Source organism: Hypomesus transpacificus, chromosome 11 (assembly GCF_021917145.1).
Source record: "Hypomesus transpacificus isolate Combined female chromosome 11, fHypTra1, whole genome shotgun sequence".
In the NCBI taxonomy this organism is placed as follows: Eukaryota; Metazoa; Chordata; class Actinopteri; order Osmeriformes; family Osmeridae; genus Hypomesus; species Hypomesus transpacificus.
This window is the reverse complement of record NC_061070.1, coordinates 16,044,265-16,069,395: the sequence shown is the minus strand read 5'-3', so window position 1 is coordinate 16,069,395 and position 25,131 is coordinate 16,044,265. Positions and strand designations below refer to the sequence as shown.

Sequence of the window (25,131 nt, the reverse complement as noted above, 5' to 3'; positions counted from 1 at the left end):
CTGCAGTTCAACTGACTCGAACAAAATCACAAACTATTATTTTGGAGGAATATATAAGTGTAAATGATGCTAACAGGTTGTCCCTCAAGTGCATACAGTGCATAAAAAAGAATAACGCAGATATTTTGTAAGCTGAGCTCTCATTGAGGAAAGGAGTTCCCATGTGAATACATTTGATGAAAACAGATAGATCTGGCCTAGGCTGAAGAGACGTAACACATATTATCGGAGAAAGCAGAGTGAAAAAGGTATTAATGTCAAACAAATGCGATGCTAAACCTTGAAATGAAATCCCCCTGGCAGAAAACACAATGGTAAAAGACAGACATTGAGTATTAATTCCAATAAATGTGGGCCGAATTGGATTTTTGATAGCGGGAGTCAAACGTCGCTTCACTGTGGAGATGGAGCTTATTACAATGTATAAAGCTCCATTCTAATGACCCTTTCTGTGAAGAGGCTCCATCCAAACCCTGGTTTGACCTGCAGAGGTGTCTGTGGGGGGAAACTTTACTCCATCATCAACGATAGTAGGCAAGTGAATGATTTAATAGTTCTCATAAACACATCTCACAAAGAAATTGTTTATAGGGTTGGCCTTCACCTTTTCTCAGGGATAATTTGTATAAAACTGACGGTGAGAAGGACAAGATGAAAACCAGAGGTTTCCTCTGCCGGTATCCTTGGTGTAATGCAGGGTCTGAAATCAGGGAGAAGTACACAAACGAAAACAGACCAGTCGCATGACCAAGGCCTTCATTAAAGTCCATTGATAGGTCACATGGGGCCTGAGCCAGAGACACAAACCTTTCCCTCGTGGGCAGCTCTGTGTCACAGAGACAAATGGTTTATGAATACTAATAAATGCTCTCCTCCTCCTTGTTCCTTTTATTCTCTTCCTAGTGTAATTATGTTGGTGTTTTACAACCCTGATATACTGTTGGTACCTCGTTTTCCATAAAAAGTCGTAAACATGTTATAGCAACAGCATCATAGATTCGCACTGTCCAACTGTGTCTGCAGCTTAGCTGTTTTTCCTGTGGCGATCAGACGTGCTGGCGTTAGTGCAGGCCACTCGTGACTTTTCAGGGTGAAACTGTGTAGGCAAGAGGTCAACAGGGTCAACATGGCTCTGTGAGAGTGGGAGTCCAGAGGACAATACGCAGAGTGTGTGTGAGATGAGTGTTGTGTGTGAGATGAGTGTGATTATATGGTCATATTAAGAGTGTGTGTGTGTGTGTGTGTGTGGGATCAGAGGACAACCGTCTGCTTTGTTAGTCATCCAGTCGCCCGGCCTTTTACTAAATCATGACATCAAAGAGTCAGTCGGAAGGAGATGGCTCACCGTCGCCACGACGATACAAAGATGGAGGTTTGGACGAGACATGCATCAGGGGAGCAGGGCCGGGGCTGACCCCAGGAGAGCAGACCGTCAAGTGGGGGAGGACGCCCAGACCCTGGACACACACACACACACACTCTCACACACACACAGGAGATGGTGATGGGATTAAGCATCGATGTTTAGTACTGAGTAATAACAGACATATGGGAAGAGATAGAGAAAAAGAAAAAGAGAGAAAGAATGAGAAGAGAAATAGTCAGTATGTATAAGAGGCAGGGACTTTAAATGCATGAAATTAAAACTGTATGTACTTACTAATTTGTAAGCATGACCGGCCAGTAACATCAAATCAAAGGCTAATTGATCAATGAGTATAGTCCACTCTGCTTGGAATGTGATCAGACTGAAATCCTGAGCACACTAATCCATACTGAGGATACCTGAGACCGGACACATTAGATACATTCTCCAATGACAGTATGAAGAAGCATCAAAATGTTTAATAACTTTGCATATTTGTGCGCATATGCACATAACAGTTGTGAGCTGCCTTTCTGAATACAAAGTTCAACAAATCTGTGTAAAATACATTACATGGAATTCATTCGTTTACTTTACATTTATACATTTCTGACTGTATTCACAAGTTAAAGTGTGGCATTTATACATCTGCACTCATGCCAGGAAATAACTAAATTATTATGAACATATACTGTAGAATGCTTAGAACAAACATTTTAACAAAGGACGCCTACTCATCTAAACATGTAAACAAACATTCAACATTTTTTGCAACGGTAAAAACAAAATAGCAATAACCCCTTGAGTGATACAGTGCACATATTGTACAGGTGAGATGGAGGATCTGGTGTTGGCTTAATAAACACACTGCACAAAAAGAAGTGGGAGTTTGAAAAGCCACAGAAGTTAGGTGTATTTTTGAACCTATATGCCCTTGTCAATATTACAGTTTTACAACACACAACAGCAAAATTAAACAGGATACAAAATGCAATTGAAAATAAATTCATGAATCTTAAATAAACACATGCGCAATGATATGTTTACTGACACAGTTTTTTGCAGAAAAAACGAAGCATATGTTAAAACATCTTCACAGATCTGGTGATATGACGCGGATATGTTGCTGGTATGAAAAAGCTTTATATTGGTATTACAAATACCTGAAGTTAAAAACATTGATGTAGCAGTTATATTCCTGTTTTGTATTTCTATCAGCGCACACAGACATGAATATGGAACCCAGCTTTAGAACATAGTACCCTTTTCCTACAGAACCCTGAGCAGAACTTGTAGAACTGCCAGGCTTATTCAGGCTCAGTGTATGGAGCGAGGAGGATCACAGGCATTTCATTCTCCAAGCCACATCAAAAAAACGAAAACATAGAGGAGCCATTTTGTATTCTTAACGTATCTGATATGAAAAGGGGAGGTTGGCCGTCCACTTCTTCTCAGTCCAGAATGCTACAGTTCACACTCAAGTCCATGATGCATCTTCCCACAGAGCCAACGGAAATCTGCTCCTGCATTTCCTGTGGAGTGGTTCTATTCTGGGACCGGAGGGACCTATGACGACAAAGCCTCGTCAACCTGGGCGGGACTTGTCTAATTTCAGGCCTATCAGAGAAGAGTCTCTCTGAGATGAACTCCATCCCAGCATGAGGTGAAGAGGCACAGGTCACTTAAACCGCACCTCAACCACATCCACAAACGATGGATAAGAAGTTTCTGGAAGTTATCTACACAAGAGTTCAGAGTGTGTTCGCGTAGAGAAGCGACCCCAGAGTTGGGTCTGACAGGCGTGGCGTGCTTGCGGTCAGGCGGTTTAAACGCAGGTCCCCTGGTGATGCACTGTGTGTGGTTTGCGGATCTTGAGGCCCAGGTGCCTGTCTTTGATGTCTCCTGGTCTCTGCTGCGAGGTGTCCACCAGAGCACTGGCTATAGCTAAGCCTGGAGAGACAGAAGGTGGGGAGGAGAGGGGAGGAGGTTGAGGGAGAAGAGAAGTGAACTTCAAAGAAAGGAGTCTGAACAGCGTGACATGTGAAACACACAGCAGATAGAAATGAGTTCACTCTCTCCCGCCAGCCAGCCAGTCTCCCTGACGTGAACACAACTCAGCCTATCAGGGTTCAGCAGGAGCCGCTCAGAGGCTTCCTCAGGTTACTGAGCCGTATACCCCCCCACCACACACACACACACGCACACACACACACACGCACACACACTGCCAAGGGCAGGCTTCTCTCCGAGCAACCGCTGTCTAATGGTCAGCTAGCTACCCACAATGCAGCCTAGCGGTGTGACAACCGACAACAGGAAAAACAATAGCAGCAGATGTGAGTCCCCTCAGTGGCCTCCTGCAGTCGTGGGCTTGAGCCCTCAGCGGTACAGACGCTTCTGGGCACTGGCGGCCTTGACAACACTCATTAGGACAGACAAAGAATCTGTTCACACTGAGCCAAGTAAACAACACAGCAAAACAAGGAGAAGCTCACTGTAGGCCTTTGTGTAATTTGGTCACAACATGTTTAAGCATTTCACACTCAAGTGATTTAGTAGGGGGGTTTTTTGCAGGAGGAAAAGCCGATTATGTGTGTGTGTGTGTGCATATGGACATGGCAGACTGTGTTTCAGTGTTGACTCTCTCCATCATGTACTGCCTGCCGTAGACAGAAGGCCAGCTCTTAGAGATTAACCAACAAGAAGACTGGAGGGACAGAGGGAGGAAGAGAAAAATGATGAAGAGGATGAAGGAAATATGGCGAGAGGGAACCATTGGAGGTGAGAGAGACAGAGAGAGAGCTCTAGATGTGACTTGGCATGACACTTGACAGCTTCCTGGCCAGTTTTACAGGTGACAGGTTCTCCACTCGAAAGTCACAGCTTCATCACTTCAAAATGGCCCTCCGTAATTACAGTACCTCACATCGCCATGGGAACGTCGTCCGCCAGGAACTTCTCAAACTTTGACAGCGTGTCCCTGACAGCCCTGTCCCAGTCCAAACAGCAACCTCGCCCCACGCCACCCCTCAAAAAAGTAATTATCTTCTCACAAAAACATTTAAAGATTACACCCTCACTGTGCGTCCTCGAAAAGTTTCAAGTGAGAAGAGAGATGTTCCTGCCTTTTTCGAGAGAAAGGGGCGCATCGTTCTGACACATCACGGAGCGGCCAGGCCTTTCTGGCTGAACACATACAGTACAGACGTCTGCAAATGAGATTAATTGCGCGAGGTATAATCAAATCAGCATCCAGGTGAGTGCAGGTGTCAGGAACGTGTCGCTAATGCGACCCTCGTCACATTAATGGGATTGTTTTGTCAGGGGAGGTGCCGGGTCATTAGGCCCTGATGGAGTGACTGGCCAGGATAAGGAACACCGTCTCCGGAATACAGAGATGCTGTGGGAAGTTATAGAAAGGTCAAGTTTGGGCACCCCAGTAGCTCACTGGGTAACAGCGCGTAGCGTTAAGGCTAAAAGCTAATGCAGGGGCTTGGGTTTGAATCTGGCATTTCTTTCCACATACTTCCTTTACTCTCTCCCTGCCTTCCTGGCCCTCTCCCATTGTTCCATTGAGGAAAAAAACGGGGAAAAATGGCACAAAACAGAAGTTTCCAGAGAATGTCCTTGATACGGCGCTACTGTTTCTACAATAACGCGGTTGTTAGGAAAGGCTAAGGGGTAACTGAGACGTGAAATGAAATGGGATCTTTTGTCAACCATAATGACTCTGCAGTCTGCTTACTACAATACATTTTGAAATTAGAACACAAACAAGACCTAACAAGAGCACAGTGTACTGTACCTCCCTAAATGTCCTGACGCCAGCACATAAGGACTATTGACTCAGACCTGTGTGCCAAGGCAGGACAGGGCTAGAGTTACAGGCTGGTGTGGCTTACCAACAACACTGATTACAACAGCATTTAACCTCCTGCCCTCCGTTCCCTCTCTCAGCATCCCCTCAGATCTCCATTCCACATCCCTTCCCCCTTCATCCCTCCATCCCCTGTCTCCATCCTCCCGTCCCTCCATCACTCATCCCTCCATCCCCCATCTTTCCATCATTCTGCTGACCAGGCGGGATCTCTGTTCCAGGAGAGAGAAAACGCCTTTTCATACAGCAGCCAAACAAAGTGTCAGAAGATCTACCTGAAAAGAACATCCCCACGACAAACCAGTCCTAGCAATCCAACGAACATGTGTTGGATCCTGTTATCCTGTAGTCAACAGAGTGCTGAGATAAGAAAACAGAGACAGAGGAGGGGAACTGTGCCTGCAGGTCTGCAGGGTGGCTGCTTCAGTACTGTAAAGCAGAACAGCTGTTCTGTGTCTGTGGAGAAGGTCACCGTATCGAGGATCCATTCTGGGTCAATGGGCTCGGTGTCCTGCTTTGTTGTCCAATCCCTGTCAAGCGGCTCTGCCCTCCCGTCCTCAGAGGGACATCGTGAGACACAACACGGCGCCACTCCCTGACCTCGGACACCGGGGGGGGGGGGGGGGGGGGAACGCCGCGGGCAGTGTGTGTTCTTCACGGAATGCCAACCCAGGTCAGGCGTAAAAGCCAGTAGTTCTGTTGTTCCGCGCACACACACACACAGTGTCGTTGTTGTTGCTGACCAAAGACACTGTCGAATCTCCCGTCTTCCTAATGCCACAGACCCAACGGTGACAGGGTGTTCCCAACTACTCATGGTTAAGGCACGCCTGTCTGTCCTATACAGACATGCACACACATGGACATACAAATAAGACACACACAAGCATAAACAAAAAACAAGTGTGTGCGAATATGCACACCTTAAAGATTAGCTGGGACAGGGTTCCGCTGGGTCGAGGGTGTAGGAGAGCCAGCCAGACGATCAGAAAGATGGAGATAGAGAGATGAAGCCAAACGGAGAGAGAGATAACCGGTACCTGTGATTGTGTTTCTTTTCCATCTTCCCTCCACTGGGTTGGAGAAAAGGAAGGGTTTTTATCTAGGTGTTACCGTGGAGACTAATCTTCACAGGCGCCATGGGGATATGCTAATCTTGTTGCCGGGTAAGAAGGGGTACCACCATGGACACTTACATCGCACGGCAGTTCAGTGAACACCTCCCTCTCTCCCCCTCTCCCCCCCTCCCCCCCTCCCCCTGTGTGTGGCTCTAGGAGAACTAGGATGAGTGTGCGGTGTCTTGCAGTGCGTTTATAGTTTCCGAGATGTCTATCACCTAGCATTGATGAAAGTTCATGGTTTCTATACTTACTCTATCATCAAACACCAGCTAGAAGCTACACATTATGTCTCTGTCTCTCTCTGTTTGAGTCAATGTGTTTGTGAAAGTACAATATGTGTGTGTATGCTTGCAAAAGTGTGTTTGTGCGCAAGTGTGTGTGTGTGAGTATCATCTCCTCTGAAGGCAGCCTCTCTGAGTCTTTATCCACCTGTTCTATCCTGAGGCACTAAGCACTGCTGAGCTCAGCATTACACAGCAAGACTGCTGAAACGTTAGGACACACACACACACCAGAAGATCCTTACAGCTCATCCACTTTTTTCCAGCCCCTTAGCACCAGCTGCCAGATATAACACACACACACATACAAGCTGCCATAACACAAGTGGAAAGGAAAGAAATGAAGAGTCTTTGGATAGAGGAAAAAGAGAGGGGGAGAGAGAGAAACAGTAGTGTTATCTTCTCCCAGTTCGCATGAAGCAGGTCATATGATGGTGACGCCACACACAAGGGGTAGGAGCGGAGGATGAGACGGAGAGGAAAACAAAGAAGAGAGAGAGAGAGAGGCGAGAAATAAACCATCCTTTCATGAAGGATTCCTCTTGAAGTGAGTCCGTCGAGGGACGAGGCGGAGATCGTCTGGAGTGACATCACTTCCTGTTCTCAGATCCATGACGGAAATATTCTGACCCTCTCAGAGCTTCTTCAGGGAGGACAGGAAAGAGACAGCGAGAGACCGACAGACAGCAAGATACAGAGAAAAGTCTATCCATTTCATCTCTGTGTCTCTCTTTCTGCTGTGTGCGTGTGGAATCAGTGTGAGGAGTTAAATCGTGACGGTGTGTAGTTGGGTTGTATGAGTCTCTGGTGTGAATGCTCCTGAGGTTTGTGTCCCCATCATGCCTCTCAGGTTAGCATGCGTCAGGTGCTGCAGCACATTCTCTGCCTGTGGTTGATCAGACCAGTGACAGCACAGCAACCAGCAGCTTGACTCCAAAGATCAGATGCTGAATAGAATCTCTCTCTCTCTCTCTCTCTCTCTCTCTCTCTCTCTCTCTCTCTCTCCTCTCTCTCTCTCTCTCCCTCTCTCCCTCTCTCCCTCTCTCCCTCTCTCTCTCTCTCTCTCTCCCTCTCCCTCTCCCTCTCCCTCCCTCCCCCTCTCCCTCCCCTCCCTCCCTCCCTCCCTTTCTGTTTCTCTCCCTCTCTCCCCTTCCCCCTCCCCCCCCCTCTCCCTCTCCTCCAGCTCCCAGAATAATGGTGTGTTTGCTCAGTACCTTCCTTTGCAGCTTGCATTATCCCACCAGGACTCCATTCACACTATCTACATCCTCTGTTGTTGGCCGTTGGTTTGCCTGCCACACTGCCTGCTTGTCTGTCTATCTGCTGACTGCCTGTGTCTCTGCCTGCCTGCCTGCCTTCCTGCCCGCCTGCCTGCCTGCCTGTCAGTCAGACCGCCTGCATGCCTGTCCGCCGGCCTGTCAGCCAGACTCTCTGTATTCCTGTCTGCCTGCCTGACTCCCAGTTTAGAAATCTCCATTGAAGAAACACAAGCAGCTTTACCTCAGGATGAGAAGCTGCTGCCTGCTGGAGCAGAGTGCTTCATTCCCGCCTGCGTCTTTAAGAGGCATCCAAGAGCTGTGGCCCACACAGCCAAAGCTGTGCTCACATATGACACAGTATTCTGGAGAGGGTAGGAACACACTGACTGACTGACTGACAGCACTTACCCAAAGAAGACAAGGATGCTTTGGAAGAAGGTGGAGATGGTGAGTGGGGATTGAGTATGCTAATTAAAGTTGTTTGAAGCGTGTTTGTGTGTGTGTGTGTGTGTGTGTGAGAGAGAGAGACAGTTTGATGGGTGCTGACAGTGCTAAGCCTATTTCAGATAGGATATGCGACGTTAAAAAGGCCATCTTCTAATTCATTTCCACAGCACGGCAGCACATTTAGCTCTTCTGTAATATCAGGTCTCTGTCTATGGCAGCAACACAATCCCGTTTGGCATAAGGAGAGACTTCTGGAAGAAAGGATCGATCCAGACGGCTGCTGTAATTCATCCTGATATAACCTGTGACCTTCTCTACCTTCCGTTAAAGCCAAAAGTGAACGTGTGAAACATGTTCAAAATGAAACGGAAAAAAAGTAGCGGGCTGGAGAGCTGGTGAGATGAGGAGAGAGCGAGGCGGGCGTGTGTGTGCGTGTGTGTGTCATGTTCTTACCAGACTGTCCTGGAGGCGGTATACCCGATGGAACTCTGGGTAAACACAGGAGGACGGTCAGAACGCCAGCTTTGCTTCCCCAGCAGGGTTCCACGGCGATGGGCTTGGGCATGACCTGGGGACGGGAGAGGAGAGAGGGCAAACATCACACGACGCTGACCAATCACAATCCTAAACTCCTGGGGGCCTTCAATGGGAAATCTGTTGGTTGTGACGACGGATATGTACACCAACTGATGGGACGAGATTTCAGTGAGAGCTGACATCTCTCTTTCCTGGTCAGGAGGTCGCTTGAACTTCACACAGCTTTATGTACAAGACATGAGGCCTCTCGCTCCAGACTGCCAGGAGACAGTGGCTTGCAGGACAAGCTTAACGAGTTAGGATAGCGTCATGTATCCCTTTGAAGGATAGAAAAATTATTAACCCATGCTGTACCCAAGAAGGAAATATTCGTTGAAAACTATATTTAATCTGTTTACTCCAAACGTGTATAGATCACTCTGTATCTTTCCTGCTTCCTCTCATTTTAAGCATGATTCATAAAAAATGGATCCAATCTTGCACTAATAAATCTATTTAATCCATTTTAATGATAGTCTTTCCTCAGTCATTGGCTCTTTCTTGAGCATCATCACAACACCAAGGCGACAACAGTTTTTCCTGATGTATGCATTCTTCGGTTCATTCTGCAGTAGAAATAAGGACAGCAGTATCCACCGTGACACTAATATTTCCACTTGTCCCTGAGGCCAGGTAGCTAACCTGCACTGAGGTGAGCCTCGACCGCCCCAGGCAGCGTGTGTCCCGACACTGGTGAGAGGTGGAACACATCTGTTTAACTTAGTCTGGGGCTCAAGAGAATGAAGGACCATAGCTCCAGCCCCCTTCACCCAGGTTCCACCGGCCCCTTTCTCCCCCAGGATGAAGGCCTTGTGTCTGGGAGAGGAGGGCTGACTGGCAGTCCCTCGGGCTCCAGGTGACGGCTGGCTAATGGAGATGGATGGGGAGGATGTTTCAGAGAGGTAGGTGGTTTGTGTGTGTGTGTGTGTGTGTGTGTGTGTGTGTGTGTAAAAGTGTGTGTGTGTGTGATTGGGCCAGTAAGGAGTCACTTCTGTCCCTTCAGCCCTGGACGCCACATCCATTCTACTCAGGTGTCTTAAGGGACAGCCCCTGTACAAAGACACACACCCTTCATTTCTATCCATAAGTCTGCCCCTCTTCCTCCTCATCCTCCTCTTCCTCCATCATGTCTCTCCCGGGCTAACAGAGCCAAATAAACTCTCGAGAAAAGCCTCCTGAATCTCCGTTCCGAAAAGTCTGGCAACAGCAGCAGTGTAAGGTAATACAGTCGCCACAATCACCGGGAGGGGATTGAGTTATCAAGCAGGTTTGACCCTTCCGACACTCCGTACCGCACAGGGAGAGACAGGGCCAGTGTCTTCTGACCGCAGGGGTCTGAAAGGTGGACCGTGTTTGCCACCACAGTCTGCCCTGGTCAGGAGGTGGATGTGGTTGTTTACAAGTCACACAGCGACCGTAGAGTTTAACCTCTGACCCTTAGAAATCAATGTCCAGTCAATGGAGCTTAGAGCCCAACCTCAGCGTCAGTTCATGTTTCACACAGCAACTGAGAATTCACTGTGGATTATGCTGCACTTTGTTATAGTCCAGTAGATCCTTGTGCGGGAACAGGTGCTGTCCTCGCAGAGAGACAGACACTGGAGGTACGGTTAGGGTAGCTAACTGTTGATCCTGAAACCGTTCATCTTACCCTATCACGCTAACAGCGTGTTTCAGTTTTATTTTTTTATTTGATTTCACTCGTACGTTTCCTTTTTCTCCAGCCCTCACCAGTCAGTCGTCTTCTTTGTATCTCTGGATCTCTGTCCGTCTCTCTCTCTCTTTCTCTCTCTACGATGTCACCCAACGTCACATTCCCAATGCTTATCACAAGACAGAGAAGATAGAGGAGATGAGAATGCACTCCAATTACCCACAGGGGCACGGGCTTTGCCATCCAAACACTCTTCAATTAAGAACACACATCAAAACAATAAGCCATTATTAAAGTGCTAATTAAAAACCAACACTTACAGTCAATCAACAAAGAGACCACCACACTGTGCAACCTTCCAAACGCATGCACGCACGCACGTGCACAGACCCGAACACACCCACGCACACACACACCCACGCACACACACCCACAAAACACACACATCCACCCACCTACAGTCATCCCCCCCTCCGTTGCTAATAGGTTTAAGTGCTCAAGCATACAGCCTAATTACAGGGTTGCGCCTCCCTGTTTGTTTAGCATTTCGGAGCGTCAAGAAATGATGAATTCTCCACCACTCAGAGGAGGAAATGGCTCCTCAACCACCGCCGGGGAAAAGAGAGCCGCACAAAAGCACGAGGAGAGGTCGCTATTAGAGCGTGACGTCCGCTAAAACCCTGCCGTCAATTAGACGAGATGGAGAACAATGACTCCACCTGTTGTGTGGCTCCCAACATGGAGCGGAAGAACACAGGTGCCTGAAGGAACCCAGAAACACCACCTCCAAGACTGATTAGGAAACATGTTTACACGGCACACTGGCTGGTTCCCATGATTCGCACATCCGATGTGTGTGCGTGTAAGTGAGAGAGAAAAGAGGTGCTCGTGAGATGAAATCGTTCCGTTTCATTTGTGTGCGAGTGAGAGAAACAGAGGTGTGTGTTTGTGTTCCCGTGCATCCCGGTGCTTTGATCTTATGAATGACTCATACGGAGCGATGGCTCAGCTGAGACGTTTCCTAAAGGAAACTACTGGTTCATCAACGTGATCATGCTCATTTCCCCTCACACTGGGCACAACCAGACATCCAACCAAAACAAACAGACAGCCAAACCAACTTCCCAGACAACCAACCAAGACAGCCAGACAGCCAAACCAACTTCCCAGACAACCAACCAAAACAGCCAGCTAAGCACAACCACTAGCCAGATAACCAAAATAACTCAGTCAACGTGCCAGCCAGACAAACCAACTAGCCAGACACCCATCAAAACAGCCAGGCAGTCAGCCAGCCAATGGGAACCGTGTTGGCGTAAGTGTCTGTACAGGCTGCAACACTAATCTTTGTAAAAGGCACCATTAAGAGTGATTGATCAGATGGCCTCCTCCACAGGCCCATCCAGCTCCCAGCCCACACCACCAGCCACACATATTTATCCATTCAATCACCATCCTCATTAATAGGTAGCTTATTAACATGGCACCTCAAAGATGGAGGGTTTTAAGGCTGGGTGGGTAGTGAGTGTGTGGGGCTACAGAGAGATACCTTGGCAGTGAGAGAGAGTGTGTGTGTGTGTGGATGATAAAGAAGTGCTGGTGTAAGGAGAGAGAGCCTTCCCTGGCTCTCCTCCCAAACTAATCAGCTAAGTAAGAATGGGGAATAAAGAGGGTAAATGATAGAAGGGGTGTAAGAGAGAGGGAGAGAGCGAAAAGGAGAGAAAATGAGGAGAAAGAGTGGAGAGTGGGAGAGAGAAAGAGAGAGAGAGAGAGAGAGAGAGAGAGAGAGAGAAAGGTGAAGAGTTAGGAGTTCACACAGCCATTTAGGACTATCGAACAGACTGCTGAACAGTTGAACACGCATTAAACAGCGTGAAACAGCTTTCTGAGTCCTCTAATTCACACTGCTCTCGTGACCTGAGGCCACAGTTAAAGTGGAATGGTTGTTCCGTTCTCTCCCATGGTTTGCATTGCCTACTGGCAAGAAGTTAAGTGGCTAGTGAGCCACAGCTGAAAAACTGTGGTACTTACGCTTATTGGAAGTAGAACTTCTTAAGCGTATTGGTACAGCCCAGTCAATGAGAGGAGACCTACAGTTCACAGAGCCCCAATAAGAGCAGAGGGAGGCTACTGGTTTCCTGTACGGTGTTCTACACAAAATGAAATGGCTGAGAGGGGAAGACAGGTGGGGTTAGTGAGAGAGAGAGGGAAGGGAGAGAGAGCAGGGAGAGAGAGGGAAGGGAGAGAGAGAGCAGGGAGAGAGGGAAGGGAGAGAGAGCAGGGAGAGAGAGAGCAGGGAGAGAGAGAGCAGCGAGAGGGGGGCAGAGACGTTGGTTGTCAGTGTTAAGTGACTCAGATCAGTGGGGTGGGTTTAGGCAACACAAGCAGGTCAGACAGGTGTCCGACCCACTCTGATCCTCTCCTTCACTTTATTCTTCTCTATGCTTCTCACCTCACCTCTGTTCTTCATTTCTACTCTCCTCTCATCCCCTCACCTCACCTCCTCTACTCTGTTCTCACTTTTCCACCCCTCTCCTCTCCCCACTGCTCCGATTTTGATATACCAACCCACTCAATCACACATCCACGAATTCCAAATAGACAAAATCACCCTCTCCTTCCCCAGTATCACCCGTGTGTAGATCCTCTACTCTACTCTACTCTGTGTGTGTGTGTGTGTGTGTGCACAGCTTTGATCATCAGGCTGGCTGTATTATTGCTGTTCTAGCACAAAGGGGAATAGATAACTCAGAGGGTGTTTACTCTCTGGACACAATGCAGAGCTGGCTGGCTGGTTAGTGTCTCCATTTCTCTCTTTAAGTCTATATATATATGAACATGATGTCTATGTCTTGACTCCTCTGTCTATAACATCTCTCTTTCTCTCACACACACACACACTGACACTCACTCGCACAAACACATTCAGTACAAACAAAACCTATCCTGTAGACCATTGATCCTTGTATTGAAAAGAACATCAGAGGGAAATTATTATTTGTGTGTGTGTGTGTGTGTCTCTGCTAGTGTGCAAGTGTGTGTGTGTGTGTGTGTGCCGGCCAGGGTGCATTTGTGAGTTTTTGTGCTGCTTGGAACCAACACCCTCTGTAAGTGTGTGTGCTGCTTGGAACCAACACCCTCTGTAAGTGTGTGTGCTGCCTGGAACCAACACCCTCTGTAAGTGTGTGTGCTGCTTGGAACCAACACCCTCTGTAAGTGTGTGTGCTGCCTGGAACCAACACCCTCTGTAAGTGTGTGTGCTGCTTGGAACCAACACCCTCTGTAAGTGTGTGTGCTGCCTGGAACCAACACCCTCTGTAAGTGTGTGTGCTGCTTGGAACCAACACCCTCTGTAAGTGTGTGTGCTGCCTGGAACCAACACCCTCTGTAAGTGTGTGTGCTGCCTGGAACCAACACCCTCTGTAAGTGTGTGTGCTGCTTGGAACCAACACCCTCTGTAAGTGTGTGTGCTGCCTGGAGAGCCACCGCAGGATTCCCTCCTGCGTTCAGGTACAGTTTAGTCACCTGGCTCTCTCACACAGGAATAACAACTAAAGCTTCCCCAAAATAACCACCCAACCAGACAGAGCCTCGTCTCCGACGTGCAGCGCTTAATCATCCGACAAGCTCTAACCCAGCTGAAAAACAAAACAGAACGACATGAAAGAAGAGAAGACATTTTAATCACCATTGATTCGTCCCCACTGTGATAAAGGATTATGTTCCATGTAATGCTGCTCAAAGTGTTAATGGATCTTCTACCAGAAGCAGCTGGTGCTTTTAGGGCTGGACATGTGTGTGTGTGTGTGTGGGGGGGGGGGGGGGGGGGGGGGGGAGTGAGACAGGAGAAAGGAGGTCTGTATGGGGATATGCTTCATCTGATACAGTAATGCCTCTGTGATCCTGTCAAATCTAAACACATCTGATCCAGTGTGGCTGAGATAGGGGTCATTAAGGTGGCTCTGATTGCCACGTCCCATGATCTCCAACTCTCTCTCTCCTTCTCTCTCTTCCTTTCTCCAACTCTCTTCTGTCTAACTCTCTTCTCTCTCCATCTCCTGCAGAGAGAGAGAGAACAAGCTTTTCTGTGAGGGTAGAGGTGGATGACCGTGGAAAGCAGAAGAGAACATAACCTACCAGAGGAGAAGAGAGGTGAGGAAAGGAGGTGAGGAAAGGAGAGGTGAAGAGAGAGCCTGGTGAATCATTAAGGAGGTGAAAGGGATTACACCTGCTGTTCATCCCAAAAGTCAGAATCATGACAAGCACTGGTTCTCACCTGACATTTATATGATCCAGCAGTTTGATTGGTCGGCTGTCAGGAACAGGGGGATCAGTGAGTAAGTGGCCAGTGTGCTGACCCGTAGTCTATTGTTCAGTGAGAACACAGTGTGTCACGGGGCCAGCAGCAGACATGAAGTGTGTGTGTTTGGGGGGGGGGGGGGGGGCTGGTCTACGTATTCCAACTCTGTAAAGGTCACACACATGATTCACCAGCTGGGAGACTCACAGAGACTGGAAATCAGGACTTCTGGAATGCTCAGAGGGACTGTGTGTGAAGGACTGTGAAAATGTCACTGTGTTCAGTAATAGACGTCACTGTGTTCAGTAACAGACTGTGTGCTGGTTTGGTAAGCCTGGGATCACAACGCTACCTATTGAGGTTTCGATGGGCAAAAAAGTTACACAGGATGCAACTAAACTTGACCAGCGGACACTTGTCCAGTCTCCAACCAGGAGGTCATGACCCCTGACCTTCTGACACTGGCGCAGCAGTGGCTGTGCAGATACGCAATACGCAAATACTCTCTTATCCCTCTCTTTCTGTCTAAAACCAAGTGATGTTTTCTCTCTGAATAACCTATCCAGAGAATACGTGTTTCTTTTTGAGAGGGAGTATAGCTGAATGACGCCATTTATTCATGTGATGTTGTTGTAATGAAAGCCATTCTCCTTCTGGGTTCCCTTCACTGCCTGAGGACAGGAAGGGATGGCTAGAAACAAGAAGACCTCTAGGAAAGAAACTCAAAAGAAACTCCGTCTTTTTCAGGGTACTGAACCTCAGAGAGGGGACAGAGATAAGAGGAGGCTTCTCCCCTCCCCGTTGATGTATCACCTAAACAGCATGTCACGTCGTCTAAACACCTGTTTACTGTCTGTGCATCCAGAGACGGTGCTCTGAGGCGCGGTAAACAAGCCTGCGGAGCGGGAGCTCTCATCCCTGTGACAGCCTCCTAAACACGGGCACCGCCTTGGAGCCGCCGCGGCACCGCCACCGCTGCCGGTGGCTTCTGGCATGCGTTTCCTCCTGTCAGCGAGAGGCGCAGACACACACGCAAACACCACGCCAAAGCAGAGCGGACCTAAACATAAATATTTGGAAACACAAATGTACTTGTACACCCAAAAAATAAAGCTCTCTTTCTCGCTCCTGCCTTCGCACATGCGCACCATCACTTCTCAGACGCGCGAGGGATTGGCTAAACGACACTGCGTGGAGAGAGGAGTGAGTTATCATCACCGAGAAGTCAGACAGAAGACAGAAAATGAGAGGAAGAGAGGAAAAGGAGGAGGGGGGGGGGGTGGAGGATCAGATGGGTGTCACAATTACTGCTGCAATCTATCTTTCATCCAGCAGTCAGCCGCAGTGTGGAGGACAGACACTTCACACAGGGCAGCTCAGCTGAGGGGCCGCGCTGGCGCGCTGCTCTGCACAGGTTAGGAGTCGCTTTGAATCAAGCCGGGAGTCAGATCTGAATCAGGTGCCTGTCAAACTGAATCACTTACCGTCTGAAGGCTAAGAGGGTGAATCAGATAAATGGCAGATCGTTTGGAAAAAAAGCCAGGACCTGTTGCTAAACACAGTGTATTATTCAATACCGCCCCCTCCTACTGCCCCCCCCCCCTCAGCCCTCCCTACTGCCCCCCCCTCCCATCCTCACACACCCTCCTCTGCCTCACTGCCCCCCCCCCCCCCTCCTTGCAGTGATGGACGCTGCACATTTTGGCTGATACTCGGGTCACAGCTCTGTCTCTACAGACGGATTCATTAGCCACTCTGCAGAGAGAAAGAGAGAGAGAGAGAAAGAGACAGAGAGAGAGAAGGGCGAGAGAGAGAGAGAGAGAGAGAGAGAGAGAGAGAGAGAAGGGCGAGAGAGAGAGAGAGAGAAGGGCGAGAGAGAGAGAGAAGGGCGAGAGAGAGAGAGAAGGGCGAGAGAGAGAGAGAGACAGAGAAAGGCGAGAGAGAGACAGAGAAGGGCGAGAGAGAGAGAAAGAGAGAGAGAGAGAGAGAGAGAGAGAGAGAGAGAGGAGGAGGAGAGAGACCAGCCACGGAGGCCAAAGCCGCAAAATTTCCATTTTAATCAGCGCGACGGTGAGCTTACAATCCTATTACCGCTGAGAGGATGACCAGGCTACTCTTCATCCCTCTCTCTCTCCATTTCTCTCTCCCCCCCTCCCCACTCTATTTTTCTTCTCTTTCTCTCACCTTTCTTCTTTATCACTCTCTCCTCCCTCTCCCCCTCTCTATCTCCGTCCGCCGACAAATTAATCATCTTACTAATGCCTCATGAAAGCCAAACTTCTTTCCCCCCCCCCAGCCTCCTAATGTGAGAGGTGGAGTATATATTTCACTCTTTCCCTCTCCTTCCTCTGACTATTAGCGAGGGATGATGAATGTGTTCTCTGCAGGGGCCCCAGACGCCTCATCCCTGTCGCCTGGGGAGCGGAGGAGGTCCTTCACACGCCCACGGTTCTTCAAAAGGCCGTCTTCACTCTGAACAAAATATATAAATAACTCAAAAGTGTGCATGCTCCAAATTCGGTATCGATTAATCCCTTTTTTTCCAAGACTGGAGAGCGGTATTGATCAGGGATTGACGGTGGAAAACAGAGAAACAAACCTCTCATTAAAGAATACGAGGATGGGGGGGAGGGTGCAAAGGGAAGCCTAACAAGATGAATATCTGGGAATATCGGATCCCTCACGCACTGATAGACACACACTTGATAATAGGTAACCAAAACCCAACTATAGTACAGCACGCTTCCTCGTTCAGCGAGCCCAGTCATGCCTGCTGATTAGACCTCACCGTGTGCCTACCTTCTGCCCAGAGAGGCAGGGCTGAAAAGCAGCCGTTCGGCCCACAATCACGGCAAGGCTTTTAAGACGTCCCGTCTGAGGAAAAAAACTATTTATTCAGTCTAGAAGAGAGTGTTAGTGTTGAGTAATATCAGCGCTCTCAGAGGTCCCGTGGGCCTGGGTCCAAACTGCACATCAGCGTAAATAGAGAAGCCAGCGCGCCTTTAGAGGAGTCCCTGTTGATGGGGAACAAGGAAACAAGAGAGGGGAACAGGCAAAACAGAACGTGTTGACATTACCTCGAGAAAAGGGAGTCAGATGGCTGAGCGGTGAGGGAGTCGGGCTAGTAATCAGAAGGTTGCCGGATCGATTCCCCTTCGTGCCACATGATGTTGTGTCCTTGGGCAAGGCACTTCACCCTACTTGCCTCGGGGGGAATGTCCCTGTACTTAATGTAAGTCGCTCTGGATAAGAGCGTCTGCTAAATGACTAAATGTAAAAATAATCTGTTTTTAAAACACAGCACTCAAAACCTGCCATTTGCGCTCGTCTGCAAGCTTCAGAATCACCTTGCTGCCCCTCTGCAAAGCCCGTGGCTTTGTCAACTTTTTGACATACGGCGTCACTCTCGCACTGTACAGAGAGGGTCATGCAGGTATGGAGATACTTTCCCCGGGGCTTGTTGACGTGGCCTGAAGCAGGGCGTAGGAAGTGGGCACTGTGCCGCAGCTAATGGAGTGATTAATGGGAGCTTTAGCTGCAATCAAACACTAACCTTTGATCCGCGCCACTCTATACAGACCCATCTGCCTGATTACGCACCATGCTGGCTAAACGGGCCATAAAGAAGGTGATGGAGGGGTGGATGGAGAGAGCGCCACGTCATGAGATAGACTGGGTTGGTCAGGCATACAGCGATACAGCATGCGCGGGTTTGTGCGGGTGCTTGCGTGTGTGTATGTATGTTTGTGTGCCTTCATCCATAAGAGAGTCAATGTCAGTCCGACCAGCCTATCTCTTCAGGCCTCGCCGTAAAGGAGAGAGAGAGAGAGGTAGAGAGAGAGGTAGTGAGAGTGAAACAGGGAGAGAGAGAGAGAGAGAGATGGAGAGAAAAAAGAGAGAGAGAGAGCAGCCTATTGACTTTCCCTTGTGTCACAAAGTTCAGTGTCAATTACAGCGTCAATATCAAAATGACTTGTACGAGCTCTTGTCCAGCCCCCCTCTCAGCTCTGCTCTGCTGTCTGTATGATGCTCTACTCGTTTGTAAGAACAGACAGTTAGTAGATTCAGTTTCACCACTTCCCTGCTGTGGAACCCGCACTACATCTGGTCAACACATCCCAGATGGGCCTCTGCCCCAGCCTCTTCCCCTAGCCTCTGGCCCAGCCTCTTCCCCTAGCCTCTGGCCCAGCCTCTTCCCCTAGCCTCTGCCCCAGCTTCTTCCCCTAGCCTCTGGCCCAGCCTCTTCCCCTAGCCTCTGGCCCAGCCTCTTCCCCTAGCCTCTGGCCCAGCCTCTTCCCCTAGCCTCTGCCCCAGCCTCTTCCCCTAGCCTCGGGCCCAGCCTCTTCCCCTAGCCTCTGCCCCAGCCTCTACCTAAATCAGCCCTGTGTTGTTCCACCCTGCTCCCACCACAGACACTAACATGAGAAGGTATTAAAATAACAATATATTGGATGCCTCCCGCCCTCAGCCTCAGTCTTAATGTGGCTGTGTGCTGGATCAGCAAAATGTGAGACTGGCAGGGGAGGCAGAGGAGACACGCCAAGACCATTACACTCCAAGACCGGAGAGAGGGAGGACCAGGGGGAGCGAGGGCGAGAGAGGAAGGGGGGAAATATGGAGGGAGTAGAAACGTGGTGAGTGTTGAGGAGGGAGGGAGGGAAATTAAGCAGAGACAACCAGGTAATAAGGGGAGAGGAAAGAAAGGGGGAGAGAGGTGACGAAAAAGGGATTATGATGGAGGAGTAGAAAAAGAATGAGTGGTGGAGAAGTGTGCTTTGCGTAAATCTTGACATCGCCCTGCATTCAACGTGACCTCAGAGCTTTGAGAATACAGGAGTGTTCATCTGATGGAGATGGGATTCCATAAGAGGGGGAGAGGGAAAGGGGGGAGAGACATCAGGGAGGAGAGGGGAGGGGGAGAGGGGAAGGGGGGAGAGACACCAGGGAGGAGAGGGGAGAGGGAGACACTAGGGAAGGAATGAGAGGCCATATAATGGGTATTATAGAGGGATTCATGTGTCCTAAGGCTGTTAGATCAGAGCTGCTATTTACATCAGTAACGTGTGAGGCATTCTTGCAGCGTACAGTTGTACTGTAGGTCTCTGGAAGAGAAATGACCGGAGCTGTCAGTCCTCCAGCGATTACAAACTTGGCTTCGAGCCTGGAACAGCAGAAGTAGGGGGGCCAGATGGCTGAGCGGTTATGGAATCTGGCTCTTTATCAGAAGGATGCCGGTTCGATTCCTGGCCGTGCCATATTATGTTGTGTCCTTGGGCAAGGCACTTCACCCTACTTGCCTCGGGGGGATTTCCCTGAACTGACTGTAAGTCGCTCTGGATAAGAGCATCTGCTAAATGACTAAATGTAAATGTAAAGTAACCAGAGAACCTACTGGCTCAGTCAGCTGGCCACACAAACACAAGGGTCTTTGCCTGAAAATAAAGTCTAAAAAAATATTCACAAATGCAAGTCATTCATTTAACCACAGATGTAATATACAATGTGTGTTCTCAGTAGGTTTCCTGGCAGAATGTGCCAGACAGATCATTCACCATGCCAGATGTTTAGTCCTTCCTCACAACCGTAAACGATGGAACCCTGTTTCCAACCAATCACACGCCAAACGACAGCAACGAAACGTTGTGCTTTTAACTGCTACGTCGCCGAACAAAAAAACAGCCGTACCGTGATCATCCACCGCTCCCCCGCTCCCCACCCTCCTCTTTCTGTAAACTCATCCCCCTCTCCCCTCTCCCGCTGCCCCCTCCTGGGGTCTCCATACGCCTGCTCTGGTGTGCACAGCACACACTGTTTACCCTGCAGAGATTGAAGAGACAGAGAGTCACACAGACGACTCCAGACACTGGGTTTACTCAGCTGAAGCTGCAGGTGTGCTCATCCCAGCTACTCTACCCAGGGCTCTGAGCACATCTGCAGTGTCTCTCTCTGTCTCTCTCTGTCTCTCTCTGTCTCTCTCTGTCTCTCTCTGTCTCTCTCTCTCACACACACAGCAAAGACTTTTTCTTTTCCCTTTTTTGTTTCTGTGCAAATAAAACATTTGAATGCAGAGAGAAATGTGTTGTCCTGGAGCCAACGCTGTGATAACGATGGGTTATGGGCAACTGGGAGATGACAGCGAGAGAGAGAGTGTGTGTGTGTGTGGGAAGAGGGTAAATAGAGGCTGAGAAATAATGTGTTTGACTAAGGACTGGGGTTGACTAAGCGCTGAGTTATTGGGTTAATAACACGGAAGCCTGAGTGTCAGGAAGTGGTCGGAAGGCTGACCTAACCAGGAATACACACAGGAGCACAGCCCATGGCAGGGTAAACACCTCCTGTTTGTTTGAGAGTGTGTGACTGTGGTGTGTGTGTGTGAGCACGTGGGCGTGTATGTCCTTAGGTACCAGTGTGTGTCCTCTCGCCTCTCTCCCTTGGCTGATGAGATTGTTGGCTTTGTAACATCTGATAAAGCCTGCAGGAGAACAGAGACACACACACACAGATACACACACACACACAGATACACACACACACACAGATACACACACACACGCTCACAAACACACACACACACACACACACAAACCCTCACAAACACACACACGTGGAACCACCGCACCATTTCTCCAGGTGTCATAAATAATCTTTATCTCCGCTCTGCTCCTTTTATCCCACCCCTCCCCTGGCGAATGAAATCCCCCCGATTGGAAAATAAATACACCGCATTAAAACATTAGATATGAAATTGATTCATTTCTCCCTTTAAATAGCATTATGAAAACACCGGGGCCGTCATATATCAAGGTAGGCGGAAGGCAGGGACGCAGTCAGGGCGTGTTCCAGATGCCGGCTGCGCCAGCCTCATCAGCTTTATGGATGTTTTACCTGGATGTTTTATGAACGTCATGTAGAATTGATTCATGTAGATGAGTCACTTCTCGTTCTGTAACGAGGACCATCTGTGCTGTGGCCTATTAGCAGACAGTGGTGCCTGCCAGCTCGGTGTGATCTGTCATGTGTGCTGCTTCTTGATGTTTGGAAGGCACGCTTCACAAGCTGTATCCACAGTGTGAACCTAGTCTGACTCCAGAGCCAAACTCTGAATGAACAAAACTGATTCACGTCTAAAAAAAACGAATCTAACTCGACTCTGAAGAGCTGAATCTTGAGTTCACCACTGCTGTCTTCGATGTCCTCAGCTGTGTTTTCTCCCAGTGTCTGTGTGTGTGTGTGTGTGTGTGTACAACTCGGATGACCATGGACAGATTATGGATCTGCTCTGGTCATAACAGTTTCCTGTCAGCTTGCCCTCGCATCCCATTCTAGCATAGGTCTGGATATTCTGGAACCACTTAGGGGGGATTTTACAAGAGCAAAGATCAATGTGCAAATCTATCCAGATTTCCTAGCATGTGTTTGTAATCCCAACACCTCCTACACGAACGTCTATCTTGTCAAACTAATCCAGATGCTGGCTATGAAAAGAAAATGTATTTGTCTAAGTAAATAATCACAGACGGTCACACAGTCGTGTTCGGGGCTTTCCCAGGATGTCCAGGATTGTAGCAGATCCTTTGAAGAATCCCAGAAACAGACAAATCTCTTTGAAATTTGTCTTCTGATGAGCGTGAGGACAACACATGGAGTTCATCTCTGTTGCACACAGGAACGTCATTCGCCTCCAAGACAATCTCACACAGGACCCAACCCTGTGTGGGCTCACCTCCATGTCTACGTGCACATACCCACATGCACACGCACACACGCACCCTAAACACACTAATCCCCCCCCCCGCAAAGGTTTAGAAAAGTCCCTTCTCCGAACCACCTCCACTACATTTGTAGCTAATCAATCAACACAGAGGACACAAAGGGCAAATAGACCCACTATCTCGCCTCGCATGCCAATGAATCATAACTCGAATGAATTAATCCTATCACAATCCTATCAGTATTCACCTACAAGATGCAATCAAATTCCATCACTTTCCACGCAATTAAAATCTAATCGGCTTATAAACCTGCTGGGGTAAACATTACAACAAGTGTCCTTAACCCCACTCCCGCTGGCTTGGTGCCAACGTTACACTGCCAACGCCTGACCAGATCCTGCCAACCCTGGTAACTGTCTAAACCCAGCGTGATCAGCTTTAGACGGCTCTATCTGCTCTCTGCTGGTTGGCTGGGAACACGGAGGCAGCACTCCTCTCATTCATTATGCCATTATGCTAAACAGGCAGAGCAGCAACACCAGATGTTTGCTAATTAACCTCGGTGTGGAGACACAGCGTAGCGTTTCATTGTCTCTCACCTTCAGGTATGTCACGTCTCTCAACCATGAGAGGAAGATGAGGAATGTCAGGCCTGGGATAGGTTGAGATTTAATCTCAATCTGAGGTCAAATGTTTTCAATTTGACGAGCAGTGATTGGTGTTCTTCCAACTTCCCTAGCCGTGTTTGGTTTGGGCTGCTTCCTGTAATATTTGTATTTTATATTGTAAATTGGCAACTTATATTTTATTTTATGCCCACTTATTTATTTAATATTTTATTTTATTGTATTCCACTTAGTACTGCTATTTTATGTATCCTTAGTATAGTTAAACCACATATTAAAATTTAAGGTTCCTATATGTTCCTTGTCTGTGCAAACTTTCATGGCGAATAAATCCCATTCTGATTCTGATTGGATCAGTGGGCCAGAAGTCCAGGGCTGTGATGTGCTTCCCCCCCCCATCTACAGCAGCAGCCATGTTGTTCTCTTACTTCTTTGGAGTTGTCAGACAGCCTGTCGATCTGAGGACCTGCGTTGGGTTACAGGCTCCCACACTCACTCAAACTCCATAACTGGACCAGAAGGTGGCGAGTCTGCCTGCCGCGCTAAGGACTGACTTGAACCACATCAACGTTTCATGCAAATGTGCGTCTGCACTGTACGCACCTCCACCTGTCCCAGCAGAAGGTCCTCCTGGTCCCCACCCACCTCCAGCGCCACGGCCACCGAGGAGAACGGCCGGCTGGCCATCTGCTGCCGCTCCTGCATGAGCTGCTGTGGACGAGGAGAGGAGAGGAGGGACGGAAGGAGCAAGGTGGAGGAGGAAGGGATGGAGAGTCAGATAAAGGAAGAGTATGGAGAGACAGAGTTAGAGAGGGAATAGAGAGAGAAAGAGAGAGAGGGAGGGAGAGTATAAGGAGGGAGAGAGAAAGAGGGAGAGAGAGTTGAGAAAGCAGAGGGTGTAAGCGAAGGAGGGCAAAAGAGAGGGAAAAAGAAAGTGAGAGGGCGAGAGCGAGAAAGAAAGAAAGGGAGCGAGGGGGGGGGAGGGTGAAGAGTGAGGAACAGTGGGGGTGGAGGGGGAGACGGAGGGGAAGAGGGGAGGGAGCAAAACTTAATTAATGAGGAAATGGCAGAGGAACAAAGCTTTGGCGAGTCACGGAGCAGGGCTCTTTATCAGCGCATGCTCCAAACACCCTGAGGAAAACACACAGCACACTGACGGAGGAAAACACACAGCACACTGACGGAGGAAAACAATGGAGCCAACACAAAAGGCAGGCATGGCTTGACTCAAGAGGGACCCCACACACGCACACACACACACACACACACACACACACGATTAAGGGCTTACACAAACAGACACATACATTTTCCACATTTGTAAAAGTCAATGTCTGTTTGGAGAACCATCCCCCCTCCCACACACACACGCACACAAATACGCTTTTTTAAAGGATTTTTCCGCTTCAATAAAGCAACATTATTGGGGTTTTGTCTCTACATTTAGCCTGGGGCTTGCCACCTGTTCCATCCAAAACAAACACATTTCTGAGCGATTATGCGTTTAGTTATCATCCAGTCGCAGACACAACTCTCAAAAGACACACACACACACACACACAGTATCACACAAGTGTGTGTGCACTGTTAGCAGTCCAGGAAAGTTTCTAAGTCAACATGGTATCCACTGACAGTGGGACTTTGGTCTTCATGTCAGAGAGAAGAGAGATAGTCTCTGACCCCCCTGCCTGCCCCATGCTGTTTGGCAATATAGGTGTATCAATGTGGGTGTATATCACTGTGTTTGTATCACTGTGTGTATAACAGTGTGAGTGTTAGACAGTGTGTGTATCACTGTGGGTATAACAGCATGTGAGGGTGACACCTGTACCCCCCCCCCCCATACCTGGCGGAGCCTGGAGCTCAGTAGGGTGGTGTGGAACATGTCCCACCATGTCAGCCTGCATCCTCA

At 48.8% G+C, this 25,131-nt stretch overlaps 1 protein-coding gene across 1 annotated transcript; it reads right to left on the bottom strand.

Annotated features, from left to right (window-relative positions):
• Positions 1-1,817: 1,817 nt before the first annotated feature.
• LOC124474129 (attractin-like protein 1) lies at positions 1,818-23,926 on the bottom strand. The gene is made up of 3 exons (XM_047030028.1): positions 23,823-23,926; positions 8,805-8,919; positions 1,818-3,316 (listed from the first exon to the last, which is right to left on the bottom strand). The coding sequence occupies exons 1-3, from the start codon at positions 23,922-23,924 to the stop codon at positions 3,192-3,194; spliced, it is 342 nt and encodes a 113-aa protein (XP_046885984.1). The 5' UTR covers positions 23,925-23,926; the 3' UTR covers positions 1,818-3,191.
• Positions 23,927-25,131: the final 1,205 nt, after the last annotated feature.

Excerpts from the sequence above, each read along its gene's own strand:
- LOC124474129 (XM_047030028.1), bottom strand. The coding sequence starts at position 23,924 with ATGCAGGAGCGGCAGCAGATGGCCAGCCGGCCGTTCTCCTCGGTGGCC. Across the intron at positions 8,920-23,822 it reads TTCTGCTGGGACAGGTGGAG|GTCATGCCCAAGCCCATCGC; the intron begins GTGCGTACAGTG and ends TCCCGTCCCCAG. Across the intron at positions 3,317-8,804 it reads ACCGCCTCCAGGACAGTCTG|GCTTAGCTATAGCCAGTGCT; the intron begins GTAAGAACATGA and ends CTGTCTCTCCAG.